The sequence below is a fragment of the Nerophis ophidion genome, linkage group LG06, assembly GCF_033978795.1.
Source record: "Nerophis ophidion isolate RoL-2023_Sa linkage group LG06, RoL_Noph_v1.0, whole genome shotgun sequence".
Classification (NCBI taxonomy): domain Eukaryota; kingdom Metazoa; phylum Chordata; class Actinopteri; order Syngnathiformes; family Syngnathidae; genus Nerophis; species Nerophis ophidion.
The window spans coordinates 4,612,358-4,636,488 of record NC_084616.1 but is presented as its reverse complement, the minus strand read 5'-3'; the positions used below and the strand labels follow the sequence as shown (position 1 = coordinate 4,636,488).

The 24,131-nt window shown below is 46.8% G+C and overlaps 1 protein-coding gene across 1 annotated transcript in view; it reads right to left on the bottom strand.

Moving 5' to 3' along the window:
- Positions 1 to 1,202: 1,202 nt before the first annotated feature.
- Positions 1,203 to 24,131, bottom strand: part of LOC133553990 (neural-cadherin-like) — a 129,079-nt gene continuing 106,150 nt past the window's right edge. Inside the window, exons 29-31 of the mRNA XM_061902315.1 lie at positions 22,587 to 22,831; positions 2,694 to 2,848; positions 1,203 to 2,267 (exon numbers count right to left, since the gene is read on the bottom strand). Of these exons, the coding sequence (XP_061758299.1) occupies positions 1,737 to 2,267; positions 2,694 to 2,848; positions 22,587 to 22,831 (931 nt within the window). The 3' untranslated portion in view covers positions 1,203 to 1,736. The remainder of the gene's footprint in view (positions 2,268 to 2,693; positions 2,849 to 22,586; positions 22,832 to 24,131) is intronic.

The window sequence follows — 24,131 nt, the reverse complement described above, 5'->3', positions numbered from 1 at the left end:
GTCTCAGTGTGTCTCCTTTATATCTCTTTCATGTCTCTCATGTCTCTTATCTCTTACATGTCTCATGTGTGTCTCCTTTATATCTCTTTCATGTCTCATGTCTCTTAATCTCTTACATGTCTCATGTGTGTCTCCTTTATATCTCTCTCATGTCTCCTTTTATGTCTCCTTCATGTCTCATCTCTTTCATGCCTCGTGTGTCTCCTTTATATCCCTTTCATGTCTCGCTCCTTCATGTCTTATATCTGCTTCATGTCTCCTGTGTGTCACCTTCATATCTCCTTCATGTCTCCTTTATATCTCTTTCATGTCTCCTGTGTGTCACCTTATATCTCCTTCATGTCTCCTTTATCTCTTGTCTCCTGTCTGTCACCTTTATATCTCCCTTATGTCTCCTTTATCTCTTCATGTCTCATTGTCTCCTTTAATATCTCCTTCATGTCTCCTTTATATCTTCTTCATGTCTCATGTGTGTCTCCTTTATATCTCCGTTCATGTCTCCTTATATCTTCTTCATGTCATCTTTATGTCTCTTCAACTCTCATCTTTCTCCTAAAAAACTCCTTCATGTCTCCTTATATCTCCTCCATACTATGTGTGTCTCCTTTGTCTCATAGTGTCTCCTTTATATCTCCTTCATGTCTCCTTTATATCTCCTTCATGTCTCCTTTATATCTCCTTTCATTGTCTCATGTTATCTCCATGTCCCATCCTTTTATATCTCCTTCATGTCTCATGTGTTCTCCTTTATATCTCCTTCATGTCTCCTTTATATCTCCTTCATGTCCTCATGTGTGTCTCCTTATATCTCCTCCATGTCCTCCTTATATCTCCTTCTGTCTCATGTGTGTCTCTTAATATATCCTTCATGTCTCCTTGTAGTCTCTTAAACGTCTCATGTGTCTCTTCTTAGTCTCTTTAAGTCTCCTTCGTCTCATTTATATTCCATGTCTTTCATGTTCTTCTGTCTCATTTATGTCTCTACTGTGTCCTTACTTTCTCTATATATCTCCTTTGTGTCTCTGTCTCCTTTAAACTCTGTCACGTCTCTTGTATGTCTTTAATACCTCATTTGTGTCTCGTTGACGTCTCCTCCAAACTCCTTCATGTCTCTTGTATGTCTCTGTCTCCTGTCATGTCGTTTGATTTGATTGATGTCTTGTCCTCAGCTCATGATTCCTCTTGTCTCTGATGTCCTCATTGATGTCTCTGTGTCCCCCTAAAAGTCCTTGATGTCTCATTGATGTCTCTGTGTCCCCCTAAAAGTCCTTGATGTCTCAGCAGCTGCAGCACCAAGTGTGTCCACTGGGGGGGGTCACTTCATTAGGCACACTGGAAGCTCCAAATGAAACTTCTTCTCGCTTTTTCTTTGGCTTTTGTGCCTTTCCCTGCTGTGGACACACGTGATGCTAGCCATAGAAGAGAAGTCGGTCTTTGCCCTCCCAGGTTTGCACTTCTTTTTACACTTGAAACTTTGACGGCAGCATTTGGAGATGTCTCTTCCACTGCTGTCCCTAATCAAGTGTCCGCTGTGGTTATTTACACAACAGGTCCTTTTTAGGCGTCCGTGCTGTGCCTGAGCACAAAACTTTTCACAATTAAGGACAAGAGCGGCACCCTAAAGCCTGAAGAAGGGGGCGTGTTTAGAGGTGTTGGCTGTCTTCTGTTTTCAATTGATTGTCGGGACGGACGCCCCCCCCCCCCCTCCAAAAGGGTCCACTGAGTCTGGCTGGAGTTCAAAGGTCGCTGACCTCGGCCTGCTCGTACAGCGCCCTCAGCTTCTCGAAGCGTGGCCCCCAGTCCCCCAGCGTCTCCTCGGCCGCCCCCCGCCCGCCGCCCCCCGCCTCCAACCCCGGCGAGCCGAAGGAGCTGAGGGAGCCGGCCGGGGAGCCGCCCCCCTCGGTGGAGAACACCTGCAGGGAGTCGAAGGGTCCGGCGTCCGGGTTCTGGTCGGCGTCACGGATGATCTCGCACAGGTAGCGGGCCAGGTCCTGGCTGGAGAAGGAGAGCGAGCGCCGCCCCAACTGTGAGGGACGCACCTGGCCCTGGGCGGGGGGGACGTCCCGGCGCGGGCCCACGCTCCCGCCGGCCGACGGCGTCGTGCTGCGGCCTAGTGAGTCCAGCGGGGGTGGGGGAGGGGGCGGGGCCTGGTGCAGCAGCTGGAGGGGCGGGGGAGGGTGGTGCACAGTCCTGCAGCGACGGTACTGGAGCGACTGGACCGGGCTGGGCTGGAGGGACTTCTGCAGCGCCGCCATGTCGTAGGCGTTCTGGACGGGAGGACAGCACGCTAGTACCACTCCTAGTTCTACACTACATGCAGTAGTACACAAGTAGTACTCCTAGTTCTACACTACATGCAGTAGTACACAAGTAGTACTCCTAGTTCTACACTACATGCAGTAGTACACAAGTAGTACTCCTAGTTCTACAGTACATGCAGTAGTACACAAGTAGTACTCCTAGTTCTACACTACATGCAGTAGTACACAAGTAGTACTCCTAGTTCTACACTACATGCAGTAGTACACAAGTAGTACTCCTAGTTCTACACTACATGCAGTAGTACTCAAGTAGTACTCCTAGTTCTACACTACATGCAGTAGTACACAAGTAGTACTCCTAGTTCTACACTACATGCAGTAATACACAAGTAGTAGTAGTAGTATTTGTAGAGCAGTAGTATTTGCACATACTTGGTCCTCCTCCCCACCGCCCTCCTCGTCGTAGTTGAGGACATTCTCCCTGACGTCCTCCCAGACCTGCTGAGGTGCAGACAGGTGGTAGCTCCTCTCCTTCAGACCTCTGGTGCTCCTCCAGCGAGAGCAGCAGAAGAAGACCACCAGCAGGACTACAAGCACCAACACACACTCATTAAGACAAGAAGACCACCAGCAGGACTACAAGCACCAACACACACTCATTAAGACAAGAAGACCACCAGCAGGACTACAAGCACCAACACACACTCATTAAGACAAGAAGACCACCAGCAGGACTACAAGCACCAACACACACTCATTAAGACAAGAAGAAGACCACCAGCAGGACTACAAGCACCAACACACACTCATTAAGACAAGAAGAAGACCACCAGCAGGACTACAAGCACCAACACACACTCATTAAGACAAGAAGACCACCAGCAGGACTACAAGCACCAACACACACTCATTAAGACAAGAAGAAGACCACCAGCAGGACTACAAGCACCAACACACACTCATTAAGACAAGAAGACCACCAGCAGGACTACAAGCACCAACACACACTCATTAAGACAAGAAGAAGACCACCAGCAGGACTACAAGCACCAACACACACTCATTAAGACAAGAAGACCACCAGCAGGACTACAAGCACCAACACACACTCATTAAGACAAGAAGAAGACCACCAGCAGGACTACAAGCACCAACACACACTCATTAAGACAAGAAGACCACCAGCAGGACTACAAGCACCAACACACACTCATTAAGACAAGAAGACCACCAGCAGGACTACAAGCACCAACACACACTCATTAAGACAAGAAGACCACCAGCAGGACTACAAGCACCAACACACACTCATTAAGACAAGAAGAAGACCACCAGCAGGACTACAAGCACCAACACACACTCATTAAGACAAGAAGACCACCAGCAGGACTACAAGCACCAACACACACTCATTAAGACAAGAAGACCACCAGCAGGACTACAAGCACCAACACACACTCATTAAGACAAGAAGACCACCAGCAGGACTACAAGCACCAACACACACTCATTAAGACAAGAAGACCACCAGCAGGACTACAAGCACCAACACACACTCATTAAGACAAGAAGAAGACCACCAGCAGGACTACAAGCACCAACACACACTCATTAAGACAAGAAGAAGACCACCAGCAGGACTACAAGCACCAACACACACTCATTAAGACAAGAAGACCACCAGCAGGACTACAAGCACCAACACACACTCATTAAGACAAGAAGACCACCAGCAGGACTACAAGCACCAACACACACTCATTAAGACAAGAAGACCACCAGCAGGACTACAAGCACCAACACACACTCATTAAGACAAGAAGACCACCAGCAGGACTACAAGCACCAACACACACTCATTAAGACAAGAAGACCACCAGCAGGACTACAAGCACCAACACACACTCATTAAGACAAGAAGAAGACCACCAGCAGGACTACAAGCACCAACACACACTCATTAAGACAAGAAGACCACCAGCAGGACTACAAGCACCAACACACACTCATTAAGACAAGAAGACCACCAGCAGGACTACAAGCACCAACACACACTCATTAAGACAAGAAGACCACCAGCAGGACTACAAGCACCAACACACACTCATTAAGACAAGAAGAAGACCACCAGCAGGACTACAAGCACCAACACACACTCATTAAGACAAGAAGACCACCAGCAGGACTACAAGCACCAACACACACTCATTAAGACAAGAAGACCACCAGCAGGACTACAAGCACCAACACACACTCATTAAGACAAGAAGAAGACCACCAGCAGGACTACAAGCACCAACACACACTCATTAAGACAAGAAGACCACCAGCAGGACTACAAGCACCAACACACACTCATTAAGACAAGAAGAAGACCACCAGCAGGACTACAAGCACCAACACACACTCATTAAGACAAGAAGAAGACCACCAGCAGGACTACAAGCACCAACACACACTCATTAAGACAAGAAGACCACCAGCAGGACTACAAGCACCAACACACACTCATTAAGACAAGAAGAAGACCACCAGCAGGACTACAAGCACCAACACACACTCATTAAGACAAGAAGACCACCAGCAGGACTACAAGCACCAACACACACTCATTAAGACAAGAAGACCACCAGCAGGACTACAAGCACCAACACACACTCATTAAGACAAGAAGACCACCAGCAGGACTACAAGCACCAACACACACTCATTAAGACAAGAAGACCACCAGCAGGACTACAAGCACCAACACACACTCATTAAGACAAGAAGACCACCAGCAGGACTACAAGCACCAACACACACTCATTAAGACAAGAAGACCACCAGCAGGACTACAAGCACCAACACACACTCATTAAGACAAGAAGACCACCAGCAGGACTACAAGCACCAACACACACTCATTAAGACAAGAAGACCACCAGCAGGACTACAAGCACCAACACACACTCATTAAGACAAGAAGACCACCAGCAGGACTACAAGCACCAACACACACTCATTAAGACAAGAAGACCACCAGCAGGACTACAAGCACCAACACACACTCATTAAGACAAGAAGACCACCAGCAGGACTACAAGCACCAACACACACTCATTAAGACAAGAAGACCACCAGCAGGACTACAAGCACCAACACACACTCATTAAGACAAGAAGACCACCAGCAGGACTACAAGCACCAACACACACTCATTAAGACAAGAAGACCACCAGCAGGACTACAAGCACCAACACACACTCATTAAGACAAGAAGACCACCAGCAGGACTACAAGCACCAACACACACTCATTAAGACAAGAAGAAGACCACCAGCAGGACTACAAGCACCAACACACACTCATTAAGACAAGAAGAAGACCACCAGCAGGACTACAAGCACCAACACACACTCATTAAGACAAGAAGACCACCAGCAGGACTACAAGCACCAACACACACTCATTAAGACAAGAAGACCACCAGCAGGACTACAAGCACCAACACACACTCATTAAGACAAGAAGAAGACCACCAGCAGGACTACAAGCACCAACACACACTCATTAAGACAAGAAGAAGACCACCAGCAGGACTACAAGCACCAACACACACTCATTAAGACAAGAAGAAGACCACCAGCAGGACTACAAGCACCAACACACACTCATTAAGACAAGAAGACCACCAGCAGGACTACAAGCACCAACACACACTCATTAAGACAAGAAGACCACCAGCAGGACTACAAGCACCAACACACACTCATTAAGACAAGAAGACCACCAGCAGGACTACAAGCACCAACACACACTCATTAAGACAAGAAGACCACCAGCAGGACTACAAGCACCAACACACACTCATTAAGACAAGAAGAAGACCACCAGCAGGACTACAAGCACCAACACACACTCATTAAGACAAGAAGAAGACCACCAGCAGGACTACAAGCACCAACACACACTCATTAAGACAAGAAGACCACCAGCAGGACTACAAGCACCAACACACACTCATTAAGACAAGAAGACCACCAGCAGGACTACAAGCACCAACACACACTCATTAAGACAAGAAGACCACCAGCAGGACTACAAGCACCAACACACACTCATTAAGACAAGAAGACCACCAGCAGGACTACAAGCACCAACACACACTCATTAAGACAAGAAGAAGACCACCAGCAGGACTACAAGCACCAACACACACTCATTAAGACAAGAAGAGACCACCAGCAGGACTACAAGCACCAACACACACTCATTAAGACAAGAAGACCACCAGCAGGACTACAAGCACCAACACACACTCATTAAGACAAGAAGAAGACCACCAGCAGGACTACAAGCACCAACACACACTCATTAAGACAAGAAGACCACCAGCAGGACTACAAGCACCAACACACACTCATTAAGACAAGAAGACCACCAGCAGGACTACAAGCACCAACACACACTCATTAAGACAAGAAGACCACCAGCAGGACTACAAGCACCAACACACACTCATTAAGACAAGAAGACCACCAGCAGGACTACAAGCACCAACACACACTCATTAAGACAAGAAGACCACCAGCAGGACTACAAGCACCAACACACACTCATTAAGACAAGAAGACCACCAGCAGGACTACAAGCACCAACACACACTCATTAAGACAAGAAGAAGACCACCAGCAGGACTACAAGCACCAACACACACTCATTAAGACAAGAAGAAGACCACCAGCAGGACTACAAGCACCAACACACACTCATTAAGACAAGAAGACCACCAGCAGGACTACAAGCACCAACACACACTCATTAAGACAAGAAGACCACCAGCAGGACTACAAGCACCAACACACACTCATTAAGACAAGAAGACCACCAGCAGGACTACAAGCACCAACACACACTCATTAAGACAAGAAGACCACCAGCAGGACTACAAGCACCAACACACACTCATTAAGACAAGAAGACCACCAGCAGGACTACAAGCACCAACACACACTCATTAAGACAAGAAGACCACCAGCAGGACTACAAGCACCAACACACACTCATTAAGACAAGAAGACCACCAGCAGGACTACAAGCACCAACACACACTCATTAAGACAAGAAGACCACCAGCAGGACTACAAGCACCAACACACACTCATTAAGACAAGAAGACCACCAGCAGGACTACAAGCACCAACACACACTCATTAAGACAAGAAGACCACCAGCAGGACTACAAGCACCAACACACACTCATTAAGACAAGAAGACCACCAGCAGGACTACAAGCACCAACACACACTCATTAAGACAAGAAGACCACCAGCAGGACTACAAGCACCAACACACACTCATTAAGACAAGAAGACCACCAGCAGGACTACAAGCACCAACACACACTCATTAAGACAAGAAGACCACCAGCAGGACTACAAGCACCAACACACACTCATTAAGACAAGAAGACCACCAGCAGGACTACAAGCACCAACACACACTCATTAAGACAAGAAGAAGACCACCAGCAGGACTACAAGCACCAACACACACTCATTAAGACAAGAAGACCACCAGCAGGACTACAAGCACCAACACACACTCATTAAGACAAGAAGAAGACCACCAGCAGGACTACAAGCACCAACACACACTCATTAAGACAAGAAGACCACCAGCAGGACTACAAGCACCAACACACACTCATTAAGACAAGAAGACCACCAGCAGGACTACAAGCACCAACACACACTCATTAAGACAAGAAGACCACCAGCAGGACTACAAGCACCAACACACACTCATTAAGACAAGAAGAGCCACCAGCAGGACTACAAGCACCAACACACACTCATTAAGACAAGAAGACCACCAGCAGGACTACAAGCACCAACACACACTCATTAAGACAAGAAGACCACCAGCAGGACTACAAGCACCAACACACACTCATTAAGACAAGAAGACCACCAGCAGGACTACAAGCACCAACACACACTCATTAAGACAAGAAGACCACCAGCAGGACTACAAGCACCAACACACACTCATTAAGACAAGAAGACCACCAGCAGGACTACAAGCACCAACACACACTCATTAAGACAAGAAGACCACCAGCAGGACTACAAGCACCAACACACACTCATTAAGACAAGAAGAAGACCACCAGCAGGACTACAAGCACCAACACACACTCATTAAGACAAGAAGACCACCAGCAGGACTACAAGCACCAACACACACTCATTAAGACAAGAAGACCACCAGCAGGACTACAAGCACCAACACACACTCATTAAGACAAGAAGACCACCAGCAGGACTACAAGCACCAACACACACTCATTAAGACAAGAAGACCACCAGCAGGACTACAAGCACCAACACACACTCATTAAGACAAGAAGACCACCAGCAGGACTACAAGCACCAACACACACTCATTAAGACAAGAAGACCACCAGCAGGACTACAAGCACCAACACACACTCATTAAGACAAGAAGACCACCAGCAGGACTACAAGCACCAACACACACTCATTAAGACAAGAAGACCACCAGCAGGACTACAAGCACCAACACACACTCATTAAGACAAGAAGAAGACCACCAGCAGGACTACAAGCACCAACACACACTCATTAAGACAAGAAGACCACCAGCAGGACTACAAGCACCAACACACACTCATTAAGACAAGAAGACCACCAGCAGGACTACAAGCACCAACACACACTCATTAAGACAGAAGAAGACCACCAGCAGGACTACAAGCACCAACACACACTCATTAAGACAAGAAGACCACCAGCAGGACTACAAGCACCAACACACACTCATTAAGACAAGAAGACCACCAGCAGGACTACAAGCACCAACACACACTCATTAAGACAAGAAGACCACCAGCAGGACTACAAGCACCAACACACACTCATTAAGACAAGAAGACCACCAGCAGGACTACAAGCACCAACACACACTCATTAAGACAAGAAGACCACCAGCAGGACTACAAGCACCAACACACACTCATTAAGACAAGAAGACCACCAGCAGGACTACAAGCACCAACACACACTCATTAAGACAAGAAGACCACCAGCAGGACTACAAGCACCAACACACACTCATTAAGACAAGAAGAAGACCACCAGCAGGACTACAAGCACCAACACACACTCATTAAGACAAGAAGACCACCAGCAGGACTACAAGCACCAACACACACTCATTAAGACAAGAAGACCACCAGCAGGACTACAAGCACCAACACACACTCATTAAGACAAGAAGACCACCAGCAGGACTACAAGCACCAACACACACTCATTAAGACAAGAAGACCACCAGCAGGACTACAAGCACCAACACACACTCATTAAGACAAGAAGACCACCAGCAGGACTACAAGCACCAACACACACTCATTAAGACAAGAAGACCACCAGCAGGACTACAAGCACCAACACACACTCATTAAGACAAGAAGACCACCAGCAGGACTACAAGCACCAACACACACTCATTAAGACAAGAAGACCACCAGCAGGACTACAAGCACCAACACACACTCATTAAGACAAGAAGACCACCAGCAGGACTACAAGCACCAACACACACTCATTAAGACAAGAAGACCACCAGCAGGACTACAAGCACCAACACACACTCATTAAGACAAGAAGACCACCAGCAGGACTACAAGCACCAACACACACTCATTAAGACAAGAAGACCACCAGCAGGACTACAAGCACCAACACACACTCATTAAGACAAGAAGACCACCAGCAGGACTACAAGCACCAACACACACTCATTAAGACAAGAAGAAGACCACCAGCAGGACTACAAGCACCAACACACACTCATTAAGACAAGAAGACCACCAGCAGGACTACAAGCACCAACACACACTCATTAAGACAAGAAGACCACCAGCAGGACTACAAGCACCAACACACACTCATTAAGACAAGAAGACCACCAGCAGGACTACAAGCACCAACACACACTCATTAAGACAAGAAGACCACCAGCAGGACTACAAGCACCAACACACACTCATTAAGACAAGAAGACCACCAGCAGGACTACAAGCACCAACACACACTCATTAAGACAAGAAGACCACCAGCAGGACTACAAGCACCAACACACACTCATTAAGACAAGAAGACCACCAGCAGGACTACAAGCACCAACACACACTCATTAAGACAAGAAGACCACCAGCAGGACTACAAGCACCAACACACACTCATTAAGACAAGAAGAGACCACCAGCAGGACTACAAGCACCAACACACACTCATTAAGACAAGAAGACCACCAGCAGGACTACAAGCACCAACACACACTCATTAAGACAGAAGAAGACCACCAGCAGGACTACAAGCACCAACACACACTCATTAAGACAAGAAGACCACCAGCAGGACTACAAGCACCAACACACACTCATTAAGACAAGAAGACCACCAGCAGGACTACAAGCACCAACACACACTCATTAAGACAAGAAGACCACCAGCAGGACTACAAGCACCAACACACACTCATTAAGACAAGAAGACCACCAGCAGGACTACAAGCACCAACACACACTCATTAAGACAAGAAGACCACCAGCAGGACTACAAGCACCAACACACACTCATTAAGACAAGAAGACCACCAGCAGGACTACAAGCACCAACACACACTCATTAAGACAAGAAGACCACCAGCAGGACTACAAGCACCAACACACACTCATTAAGACAAGAAGACCACCAGCAGGACTACAAGCACCAACACACACTCATTAAGACAAGAAGACCACCAGCAGGACTACAAGCACCAACACACACTCATTAAGACAAGAAGACCACCAGCAGGACTACAAGCACCAACACACACTCATTAAGACAAGAAGAAGACCACCAGCAGGACTACAAGCACCAACACACACTCATTAAGACAAGAAGAAGACCACCAGCAGGACTACAAGCACCAACACACACTCATTAAGACAAGAAGACCACCAGCAGGACTACAAGCACCAACACACACTCATTAAGACAAGAAGACCACCAGCAGGACTACAAGCACCAACACACACTCATTAAGACAAGAAGACCACCAGCAGGACTACAAGCACCAACACACACTCATTAAGACAAGAAGACCACCAGCAGGACTACAAGCACCAACACACACTCATTAAGACAAGAAGACCACCAGCAGGACTACAAGCACCAACACACACTCATTAAGACAAGAAGACCACCAGCAGGACTACAAGCACCAACACACACTCATTAAGACAAGAAGAAGACCACCAGCAGGACTACAAGCACCAACACACACTCATTAAGACAAGAAGACCACCAGCAGGACTACAAGCACCAACACACACTCATTAAGACAAGAAGACCACCAGCAGGACTACAAGCACCAACACACACTCATTAAGACAAGAAGACCACCAGCAGGACTACAAGCACCAACACACACTCATTAAGACAAGAAGACCACCAGCAGGACTACAAGCACCAACACACACTCATTAAGACAAGAAGAAGACCACCAGCAGGACTACAAGCACCAACACACACTCATTAAGACAAGAAGAAGACCACCAGCAGGACTACAAGCACCAACACACACTCATTAAGACAAGAAGACCACCAGCAGGACTACAAGCACCAACACACACTCATTAAGACAAGAAGACCACCAGCAGGACTACAAGCACCAACACACACTCATTAAGACAAGAAGACCACCAGCAGGACTACAAGCACCAACACACACTCATTAAGACAAGAAGACCACCAGCAGGACTACAAGCACCAACACACACTCATTAAGACAAGAAGACCACCAGCAGGACTACAAGCACCAACACACACTCATTAAGACAAGAAGAAGACCACCAGCAGGACTACAAGCACCAACACACACTCATTAAGACAAGAAGACCACCAGCAGGACTACAAGCACCAACACACACTCATTAAGACAAGAAGACCACCAGCAGGACTACAAGCACCAACACACACTCATTAAGACAAGAAGAAGACCACCAGCAGGACTACAAGCACCAACACACACTCATTAAGACAGAAGAAGACCACCAGCAGGACTACAAGCACCAACACACACTCATTAAGACAAGAAGACCACCAGCAGGACTACAAGCACCAACACACACTCATTAAGACAAGAAGACCACCAGCAGGACTACAAGCACCAACACACACTCATTAAGACAAGAAGAAGACCACCAGCAGGACTACAAGCACCAACACACACTCATTAAGACAAGAAGACCACCAGCAGGACTACAAGCACCAACACACACTCATTAAGACAGAAGAAGACCACCAGCAGGACTACAAGCACCAACACACACTCATTAAGACAAGAAGACCACCAGCAGGACTACAAGCACCAACACACACTCATTAAGACAAGAAGACCACCAGCAGGACTACAAGCACCAACACACACTCATTAAGACAAGAAGACCACCAGCAGGACTACAAGCACCAACACACACTCATTAAGACAAGAAGACCACCAGCAGGACTACAAGCACCAACACACACTCATTAAGACAAGAAGACCACCAGCAGGACTACAAGCACCAACACACACTCATTAAGACAAGAAGACCACCAGCAGGACTACAAGCACCAACACACACTCATTAAGACAAGAAGACCACCAGCAGGACTACAAGCACCAACACACACTCATTAAGACAAGAAGACCACCAGCAGGACTACAAGCACCAACACACACTCATTAAGACAAGAAGACCACCAGCAGGACTACAAGCACCAACACACACTCATTAAGACAAGAAGACCACCAGCAGGACTACAAGCACCAACACACACTCATTAAGACAAGAAGACCACCAGCAGGACTACAAGCACCAACACACACTCATTAAGACAAGAAGACCACCAGCAGGACTACAAGCACCAACACACACTCATTAAGACAAGAAGAAGACCACCAGCAGGACTACAAGCACCAACACACACTCATTAAGACAAGAAGAAGACCACCAGCAGGACTACAAGCACCAACACACACTCATTAAGACAAGAAGACCACCAGCAGGACTACAAGCACCAACACACACTCATTAAGACAAGAAGACCACCAGCAGGACTACAAGCACCAACACACACTCATTAAGACAAGAAGACCACCAGCAGGACTACAAGCACCAACACACACTCATTAAGACAAGAAGAAGACCACCAGCAGGACTACAAGCACCAACACACACTCATTAAGACAAGAAGACCACCAGCAGGACTACAAGCACCAACACACACTCATTAAGACAAGAAGAAGACCACCAGCAGGACTACAAGCACCAACACACACTCATTAAGACAAGAAGACCACCAGCAGGACTACAAGCACCAACACACACTCATTAAGACAAGAAGACCACCAGCAGGACTACAAGCACCAACACACACTCATTAAGACAAGAAGACCACCAGCAGGACTACAAGCACCAACACACACTCATTAAGACAAGAAGACCACCAGCAGGACTACAAGCACCAACACACACTCATTAAGACAAGAAGACCACCAGCAGGACTACAAGCACCAACACACACTCATTAAGACAAGAAGACCACCAGCAGGACTACAAGCACCAACACACACTCATTAAGACAAGAAGACCACCAGCAGGACTACAAGCACCAACACACACTCATTAAGACAAGAAGACCACCAGCAGGACTACAAGCACCAACACACACTCATTAAGACAAGAAGACCACCAGCAGGACTACAAGCACCAACACACACTCATTAAGACAAGAAGACCACCAGCAGGACTACAAGCACCAACACACACTCATTAAGACAAGAAGACCACCAGCAGGACTACAAGCACCAACACACACTCATTAAGACAAGAAGACCACCAGCAGGACTACAAGCACCAACACACACTCATTAAGACAAGAAGAAGACCACCAGCAGGACTACAAGCACCAACACACACTCATTAAGACAAGAAGACCACCAGCAGGACTACAAGCACCAACACACACTCATTAAGACAAGAAGACCACCAGCAGGACTACAAGCACCAACACACACTCATTAAGACAAGAAGACCACCAGCAGGACTACAAGCACCAACACACACTCATTAAGACAAGAAGACCACCAGCAGGACTACAAGCACCAACACACACTCATTAAGACAAGAAGACCACCAGCAGGACTACAAGCACCAACACACACTCATTAAGACAAGAAGACCACCAGCAGGACTACAAGCACCAACACACACTCATTAAGACAAGAAGACCACCAGCAGGACTACAAGCACCAACACACACTCATTAAGACAAGAAGACCACCAGCAGGACTACAAGCACCAACACACACTCATTAAGACAAGAAGACCACCAGCAGGACTACAAGCACCAACACACACTCATTAAGACAAGAAGACCACCAGCAGGACTACAAGCACCAACACACACTCATTAAGACAAGAAGACCACCAGCAGGACTACAAGCACCAACACACACTCATTAAGACAAGAAGACCACCAGCAGGACTACAAGCACCAACACACACTCATTAAGACAAGAAGACCACCAGCAGGACTACAAGCACCAACACACACTCATTAAGACAAGAAGACCACCAGCAGGACTACAAGCACCAACACACACTCATTAAGACAAGAAGACCACCAGCAGGACTACAAGCACCAACACACACTCATTAAGACAAGAAGACCACCAGCAGGACTACAAGCACCAACACACACTCATTAAGACAAGAAGACCACCAGCAGGACTACAAGCACCAACACACACTCATTAAGACAAGAAGACCACCAGCAGGACTACAAGCACCAACACACACTCATTAAGACAAGAAGAAGACCACCAGCAGGACTACAAGCACCAACACACACTCATTAAGACAAGAAGAAGACCACCAGCAGGACTACAAGCACCAACACACACTCATTAAGACAAGAAGAAGACCACCAGCAGGACTACAAGCACCAACACACACTCATTAAGACAAGAAGAAGACCACCAGCAGGACTACAAGCACCAACACACACTCATTAAGACAAGAAGACCACCAGCAGGACTACAAGCACCAACACACACTCATTAAGACAAGAAGAAGACCACCAGCAGGACTACAAGCACCAACACACACTCATTAAGACAAGAAGAAGACCACCAGCAGGACTACAAGCACCAACACACACTCATTAAGACAAGAAGACCACCAGCAGGACTACAAGCACCAACACACACTCATTAAGACAAGAAGACCACCAGCAGGACTACAAGCACCAACACACACTCATTAAGACAAGAAGACCACCAGCAGGACTACAAGCACCAACACACACTCATTAAGACAAGAAGACCACCAGCAGGACTACAAGCACCAACACACACTCATTAAGACAAGAAGAAGACCACCAGCAGGACTACAAGCACCAACACACACTCATTAAGACAAGAAGAAGACCACCAGCAGGACTACAAGCACCAACACACACTCATTAAGACAAGAAGACCACCAGCAGGACTACAAGCACCAACACACACTCATTAAGACAAGAAGACCACCAGCAGGACTACAAGCACCAACACACACTCATTAAGACAAGAAGACCACCAGCAGGACTACAAGCACCAACACACACTCATTAAGACAAGAAGACCACCAGCAGGACTACAAGCACCAACACACACTCATTAAGACAAGAAGACCACCAGCAGGACTACAAGCACCAACACACACTCATTAAGACAAGAAGACCACCAGCAGGACTACAAGCACCAACACACACTCATTAAGACAAGAAGACCACCAGCAGGACTACAAGCACCAACACACACTCATTAAGACAAGAAGACCACCAGCAGGACTACAAGCACCAACACACACTCATTAAGACAAGAAGACCACCAGCAGGACTACAAGCACCAACACACACTCATTAAGACAAGAAGACCACCAGCAGGACTACAAGCACCAACACACACTCATTAAGACAAGAAGAAGACCACCAGCAGGACTACAAGCACCAACACACACTCATTAAGACAAGAAGAAGACCACCAGCAGGACTACAAGCACCAACACACACTCATTAAGACAAGAAGACCACCAGCAGGACTACAAGCACCAACACACACTCATTAAGACAAGAAGAAGACCACCAGCAGGACTACAAGCACCAACACACACTCATTAAGACAAGAAGAAGACCACCAGCAGGACTACAAGCACCAACACACACTCATTAAGACAAGAAGACCACCAGCAGGACTACAAGCACCAACACACACTCATTAAGACAAGAAGACCACCAGCAGGACTACAAGCACCAACACACACTCATTAAGACAAGAAGAAGACCACCAGCAGGACTACAAGCACCAACACACACTCATTAAGACAAGAAGACCACCAGCAGGACTACAAGCACCAACACACACTCATTAAGACAAGAAGACCACCAGCAGGACTACAAGCACCAACACACACTCATTAAGACAAGAAGAAGACCACCAGCAGGACTACAAGCACCAACACACACTCATTAAGACAAGAAGACCACCAGCAGGACTACAAGCACCAACACACACTCATTAAGACAAGAAGACCACCAGCAGGACTACAAGCACCAACACACACTCATTAAGACAAGAAGAAGACCACCAGCAGGACTACAAGCACCAACACACACTCATTAAGACAAGAAGAAGACCACCAGCAGGACTACAAGCACCAACACACACTCATTAAGACAAGAAGAAGACCACCAGCAGGACTACAAGCACCAACACACACTCATTAAGACAAGAAGAAGACCACCAGCAGGACTACAAGCACCAACACACACTCATTAAGACAAGAAGAACCACCAGCAGGACTACAAGCACCAACACACACTCATTAAGACAAGAAGAAGACCACCAGCAGGACTACAAGCACCAACACACACTCATTAAGACAAGAAGACCACCAGCAGGACTACAAGCACCAACACACACTCATTAAGACGAAGAAGACCACCAGCAGGACTACAAGCACCAACACACACTCATTAAGACAAGAAGAAGACCACCAGCAGGACTACAAGCACCAACACACACTCATTAAGACAAGAAGACCACCAGCAGGACTACAAGCACCAACACACACTCATTAAGACAAGAAGAAGACCACCAGCAGGACTACAAGCACCAACACACACTCATTAAGACAAGAAGACCACCAGCAGGACTACAAGCACCAACACACACTCATTAAGACAAGAAGACCACCAGCAGGACTACAAGCACCAACACACACTCATTAAGACAAGAAGACCACCAGCAGGACTACAAGCACCAACACACACTCATTAAGACACAACACACACTCATTAAGACAAGAAGACCACCAGCAGGACTACAAGCACCAACACACACTCATTAAGACAAGAAGACCACCAGCAGGACTACAAGCACCAACACACACTCATTAAGACAAGAAGAAGACCACCAGCAGGACTACAAGCACCAACACACACTCATTAAGACAAGAAGACCACCAGCAGGACTACAAGCACCAACACACACTCATTAAGACAAGAAGACCACCAGCAGGACTACAAGCACCAACACACACTCATTAAGACAAGAAGACCACCAGCAGGACTACAAGCACCAACACACACTCATTAAGACAAGAAGACCACCAGCAGGACTACAAGCACCAACACACACTCATTAAGACAAGAAGAAGACCACCAGCAGGACTACAAGCACCAACACACACTCATTAAGACAAGAAGACCACCAGCAGGACTACAAGCACCAACACACACTCATTAAGACAAGAAGAAGACCACCAGCAGGACTACAAGCACCAACACACACTCATTAAGACAAGAAGAAGACCACCAGCAGGACTACAAGCACCAACACACACTCATTAAGACAAGAAGACCACCAGCAGGACTACAAGCACCAACACACACTCATTAAGACAAGAAGAAGACCACCAGCAGGACTACAAGCACCAACACACACTCATTAAGACAAGAAGACCACCAGCAGGACTACAAGCACCAACACACACTCATTAAGACAAGAAGAAGACCACCAGCAGGACTACAAGCACCAACACACACTCATTAAGACAAGAAGACCACCAGCAGGACTACAAGCACCAACACACACTCATTAAGACAAGAAGAAGACCACCAGCAGGACTACAAGCACCAACACACACTCATTAAGACAAGAAGACCACCAGCAGGACTACAAGCACCAACACACACTCATTAAGACAAGAAGACCACCAGCAGGACTACAAGCACCAACACACACTCATTAAGACAAGAAGACCACCAGCAGGACTACAAGCACCAACACACACTCATTAAGACAAGAAGAAGACCACCAGCAGGACTACAAGCACCAACACACACTCATTAAGACAAGAAGAAGACCACCAGCAGGACTACAAGCACCAACACACACTCATTAAGACAAGAAGAAGACCACCAGCAGGACTACAAGCACCAACACACACTCATTAAGACAAGAAGACCACCAGCAGGACTACAAGCACCAACACACACTCATTAAGACAAGAAGAAGACCACCAGCAGGACTACAAGCACCAACACACACTCATTAAGACAAGAAGACCACCAGCAGGACTACAAGCACCAACACACACTCATTAAGACAAGAAGACCACCAGCAGGACTACAAGCACCAACACACACTCATTAAGACAAGAAGAAGACCACCAGCAGGACTACAAGCACCAACACACACTCATTAAGACAAGAAGACCACCAGCAGGACTACAAGCACCAACACACACTCATTAAGACAAGAAGACCACCAGCAGGACTACAAGCACCAACACACACTCATTAAGACAAGAAGAAGACCACCAGCAGGACTACAAGCACCAACACACACTCATTAAGACAAGAAGACCACCAGCAGGACTACAAGCACCAACACACACTCATTAAGACAAGAAGAAGACCACCAGCAGGACTACAAGCACCAACACACACTCATTAAGACAAGAAGAAGACCACCAGCAGGACTACAAGCACCAACACACACTCATTAAGACAAGAAGAAGACCACCAGCAGGACTACAAGCACCAACACACACTCATTAAGACAAGAAGAAGACCACCAGCAGGACTACAAGCACCAACACACACTCATTAAGACAAGAAGAAGACCACCAGCAGGACTACAAGCACCAACACACACTCATTAAGACAAGAAGACCACCAGCAGGACTACAAGCACCAACACACACTCATTAAGACAAGAAGACCACCAGCAGGACTACAAGCACCAACACACACTCATTAAGACAAGAAGACCACCAGCAGGACTACAAGCACCAACACACACTCATTAAGACAAGAAGAAGACCACCAGCAGGACTACAAGCACCAACACACACTCATTAAGACAAGAAGAAGACCACCAGCAGGACTACAAGCACCAACACACACTCATTAAGACAAGAAGACCACCAGCAGGACTACAAGCACCAACACACACTCATTAAGACAAGAAGACCACCAGCAGGACTACAAGCACCAACACACACTCATTAAGACAAGAAGAAGACCACCAGCAGGACTACAAGCACCAACACACACTCATTAAGACAAGAAGACCACCAGCAGGACTACAAGCACCAACACACACTCATTAAGACAAGAAGAAGACCACCAGCAGGACTACAAGCACCAACACACACTCATTAAGACAAGAAGAAGACCACCAGCAGGACTACAAGCACCAACACACACTCATTAAGACAAGAAGAAGACCACCAGCAGGACTACAAGCACCAACACACACTCATTAAGACAAGAAGACCACCAGCAGGACTACAAGCACCAACACACACTCATTAAGACAAGAAGAAGACCACCAGCAGGACTACAAGCACCAACACACACTCATTAAGACAAGAAGACCACCAGCAGGACTACAAGCACCAACACACACTCATTAAGACAAGAAGACCACCAGCAGGACTACAAGCACCAACACACACTCATTAAGACAAGAAGAAGACCACCAGCAGGACTACAAGCACCAACACACACTCATTAAGACAAGAAGAAGACCACCAGCAGGACTACAAGCACCAACACACACTCATTAAGACAAGAAGAAGACCACCAGCAGGACTACAAGCACCAACACACACTCATTAAGACAAGAAGAAGACCACCAGCAGGACTACAAGCACCAACACACACTCATTAAGACAAGAAGAAGACCACCAGCAGGACTACAAGCACCAACACACACTCATTAAGACAAGAAGAAGACCACCAGCAGGACTACAAGCACCAACACACACTCATTAAGACAAGAAGAAGACCACCAGCAGGACTACAAGCACCAACACACACTCATTAAGACAAGAAGACCACCAGCAGGACTACAAGCACCAACACACACTCATTAAGACAAGAAGAAGACCACCAGCAGGACTACAAGCACCAACACACACTCATTAAGACAAGAAGAAGACCACCAGCAGGACTACAAGCACCAACACACACTCATTAAGACAAGAAGACCACCAGCAGGACTACAAGCACCAACACACACTCATTAAGACAAGAAGAAGACCACCAGCAGGACTACAAGCACCAACACACACTCATTAAGACAAGAAGAAGACCACCAGCAGGACTACAAGCACCAACACACACTCATTAAGACAAGAAGACCACCAGCAGGACTACAAGCACCAACACACACTCATTAAGACAAGAAGACCACCAGCAGGACTACAAGCACCAACACACACTCATTAAGACAAGAAGAAGACCACCACTGGACAACATAACTCCTAGGACCATAGGGACACGCTAACCTGGTCATGGGACACCTACCAGGGGACATAGTAGTCCTGGACAACATAACTCCTAGGACCATAGGGACACCCTAACCTGGTCATGGGACACCTACTAGGGGACATAGTAGTCCTGGACAACATAACTCCTTGGACCATAGGGACACGCTAACCTGGTCATGGGACACCTACTAGGGGACATAGTAGTCCTGGACAACATAATTCCTAGGACCATAGGGACACGCTAACCTGGTCATGGGACACCTACCAGGGGACATAGTAGTCCTGGACAACATAACTCCTAGGACCATAGGGACACGCTAACCTGGTCATGGGACACCTACTAGGGGACATAGTAGTCCTGGACAACATAATTCCTAGGACCATAGGGACACGCTAACCTGGTCATGGGACACCTACTAGGGGACATAGTAGTCCTGGACAACATAATTCCTAGGACCATAGGGACACGCTAACCTGGTCATGGGACACCTACCAGGGGAAATAGTAGTCCTGGACAACATAACTCCTAGGACCATAGGGACACGCTAACCTGGTCATGGGACACCTACTAGGGGACATAGTAGTCCTGGACAACATAACTCCTAGGACCATAGGGACACGCTAACCTGGTCATGGGACACCTACTAGGGGACATAGTAGTCCTGGACAACATAACTCCTAGGACCATAGGGACACGCTAACCTGGTCATGGGACACCTACCAGGGGACATAGTAGTCCTGGACAACATAAGTTTTTTGTTTGTCCTGCTTAGTTGTTTCTGTGTAACATGATTAGTGAGTAGTATATGATGTATATTAGTGACTACTATGGTGAAAGTACTAAGTAGTATATGATGTATATTAGTGACTACTATGGTGAAAGTACTAAGTAGTATATGATGTATATTAGTGACTACTATGGTGAAAGTACTAAGTAGTATATGATGTATATTAGTGACTACTATGGTGAAAGTACTAAGTAGTATATGATGTATATTAGTGACTACTATGGTGAAAGTACTAAGTAGTATATGATGTATATTAGTGACTACTATGGTGAAAGTACTAAGTAGTATATGATGTATATTAGTGACTACTATGGTGAAAGTACTAAGTAGTATATGATGTATATTAGTGACTACTATGGTGAAAGTACTAAGTAGTATATGATGTATATTAGTGACTACTATGGTGAAAGTACTAAGTAGTATATGATGTATATTAGTGACTACTATGGTGAAAGTACTAAGTAGTATATGATGTATATTAGTGACTACTATGGTGAAAGTACTAAGTAGTATATGATGTATATTAGTGACTACTATGGTGAAAGTACTAAGTAGTATATGATGTATATTAGTGACTACTATGGTGAAAGTACTAAGACGTGTACTTACCCACGGAGGCCAGGAAGCAGACGCAGATGGCAAAGAGGGAGTTGAAGCTGAGGCCGTCGTCATGGCGATGAACATCCAGCCTGCTTTCACACAGACGACCACCGTGACCTTCAGGGCAGCGGCAGGTGAACTTTGCAGACGACTGTGACACGCACACACCTCCGTGGCACGGCCGCCTGGCACACGCCGTGTACGCACACCACTTCCTGCTGCCGTTCACACGCACCATGTGACCTGGCGGGCACCTGACACACACACACGCACGCACGCACGCACGCACACACACACACACACACACACACACACACACACACACACACACACACACATACACACACATACACACACACACACACACACACACACACACACACCTGTCCGTGAACTAGCAGCTTTTTCATCTTCAAAATCAACAGATTGTCGTTACAAGTAAGATGAAGATCAATAATGTTCTTAAAGGAACATCAGAATCAATCAAGTCTAATGAAGATCATTTAAATCAATAATCTTCTAGTGTATACAACATTTTTATGGTTCCTACCTGCACTCGTGCACCTGCCACAGGTCCTTTATGGATGTTTTTATGGTTCCTACCTGCACTCGTGCACCTGCCACAGGTCCTTTATGGATGTTTTTATGGTTCCTACCTGCACTCGTGCACCTGCCACAGGTCCTTTATGGATGTTTTTATGGTTCCTACCTGCACTCGTGCACCTGCCACAGGTCCTTTATGGATGTTTTTATGGTTCCTACCTGCACTCGTGCACCTGCCACAGGTCCTTTATGGATGTTTTTATGGTTCCTACCTGCACTCGTGCACCTGCCACAGGTCCTTTATGGATGTTTTTATGGTTCCTACCTGCACTCGTGCACCTGCCTCAGGTCCTTTATGGATGTTTTTATGGTTCCTACCTGCACTCGTGCACCTGCCTCAGGTCCTTTATGGATGTTTTTATGGTTCCTACCTGCACTCGTGCACCTGCCTCAGGTCCTTTATGGATGTTTTTATGGTTCCTACCTGCACTCGTGCACCTGCCACAGGTCCTTTATGGATGTTTTTATGGTTCCTACCTGCACTCGTGCACCTGCCACAGGTCCTTTATGGATGTTTTTATGGTTCCTACCTGCACTCGTGCACCTGCCACAGGTCCTTTATGGATGTTTTTATGGTTCCTACCTGCACTCGTGCACCTGCCACAGGTCCTTTATGGATGTTTTTATGGTTCCTACCTGCACTCGTGCACCTGCCACAGGTCCTTTATGGATGTTTTTATGGTTCCTACCTGCACTCGTGCACCTGCCACAGGTCCTTTATGGATGTTTTTATGGTTCCTACCTGCACTCGTGCACCTGCCTCAGGTCCTTTATGGATGTTTTTATGGTTCCTACCTGCACTCGTGCACCTGCCTCAGGTCCTTTATGGATGTTTTTATGGTTCCTACCTGCACTCGTGCACCTGCCTCAGGTCCTTTATGGATGTTTTTATGGTTCCTACCTGCACTCGTGCACCTGCCACAGGTCCTTTATGGATGTTTTTATGGTTCC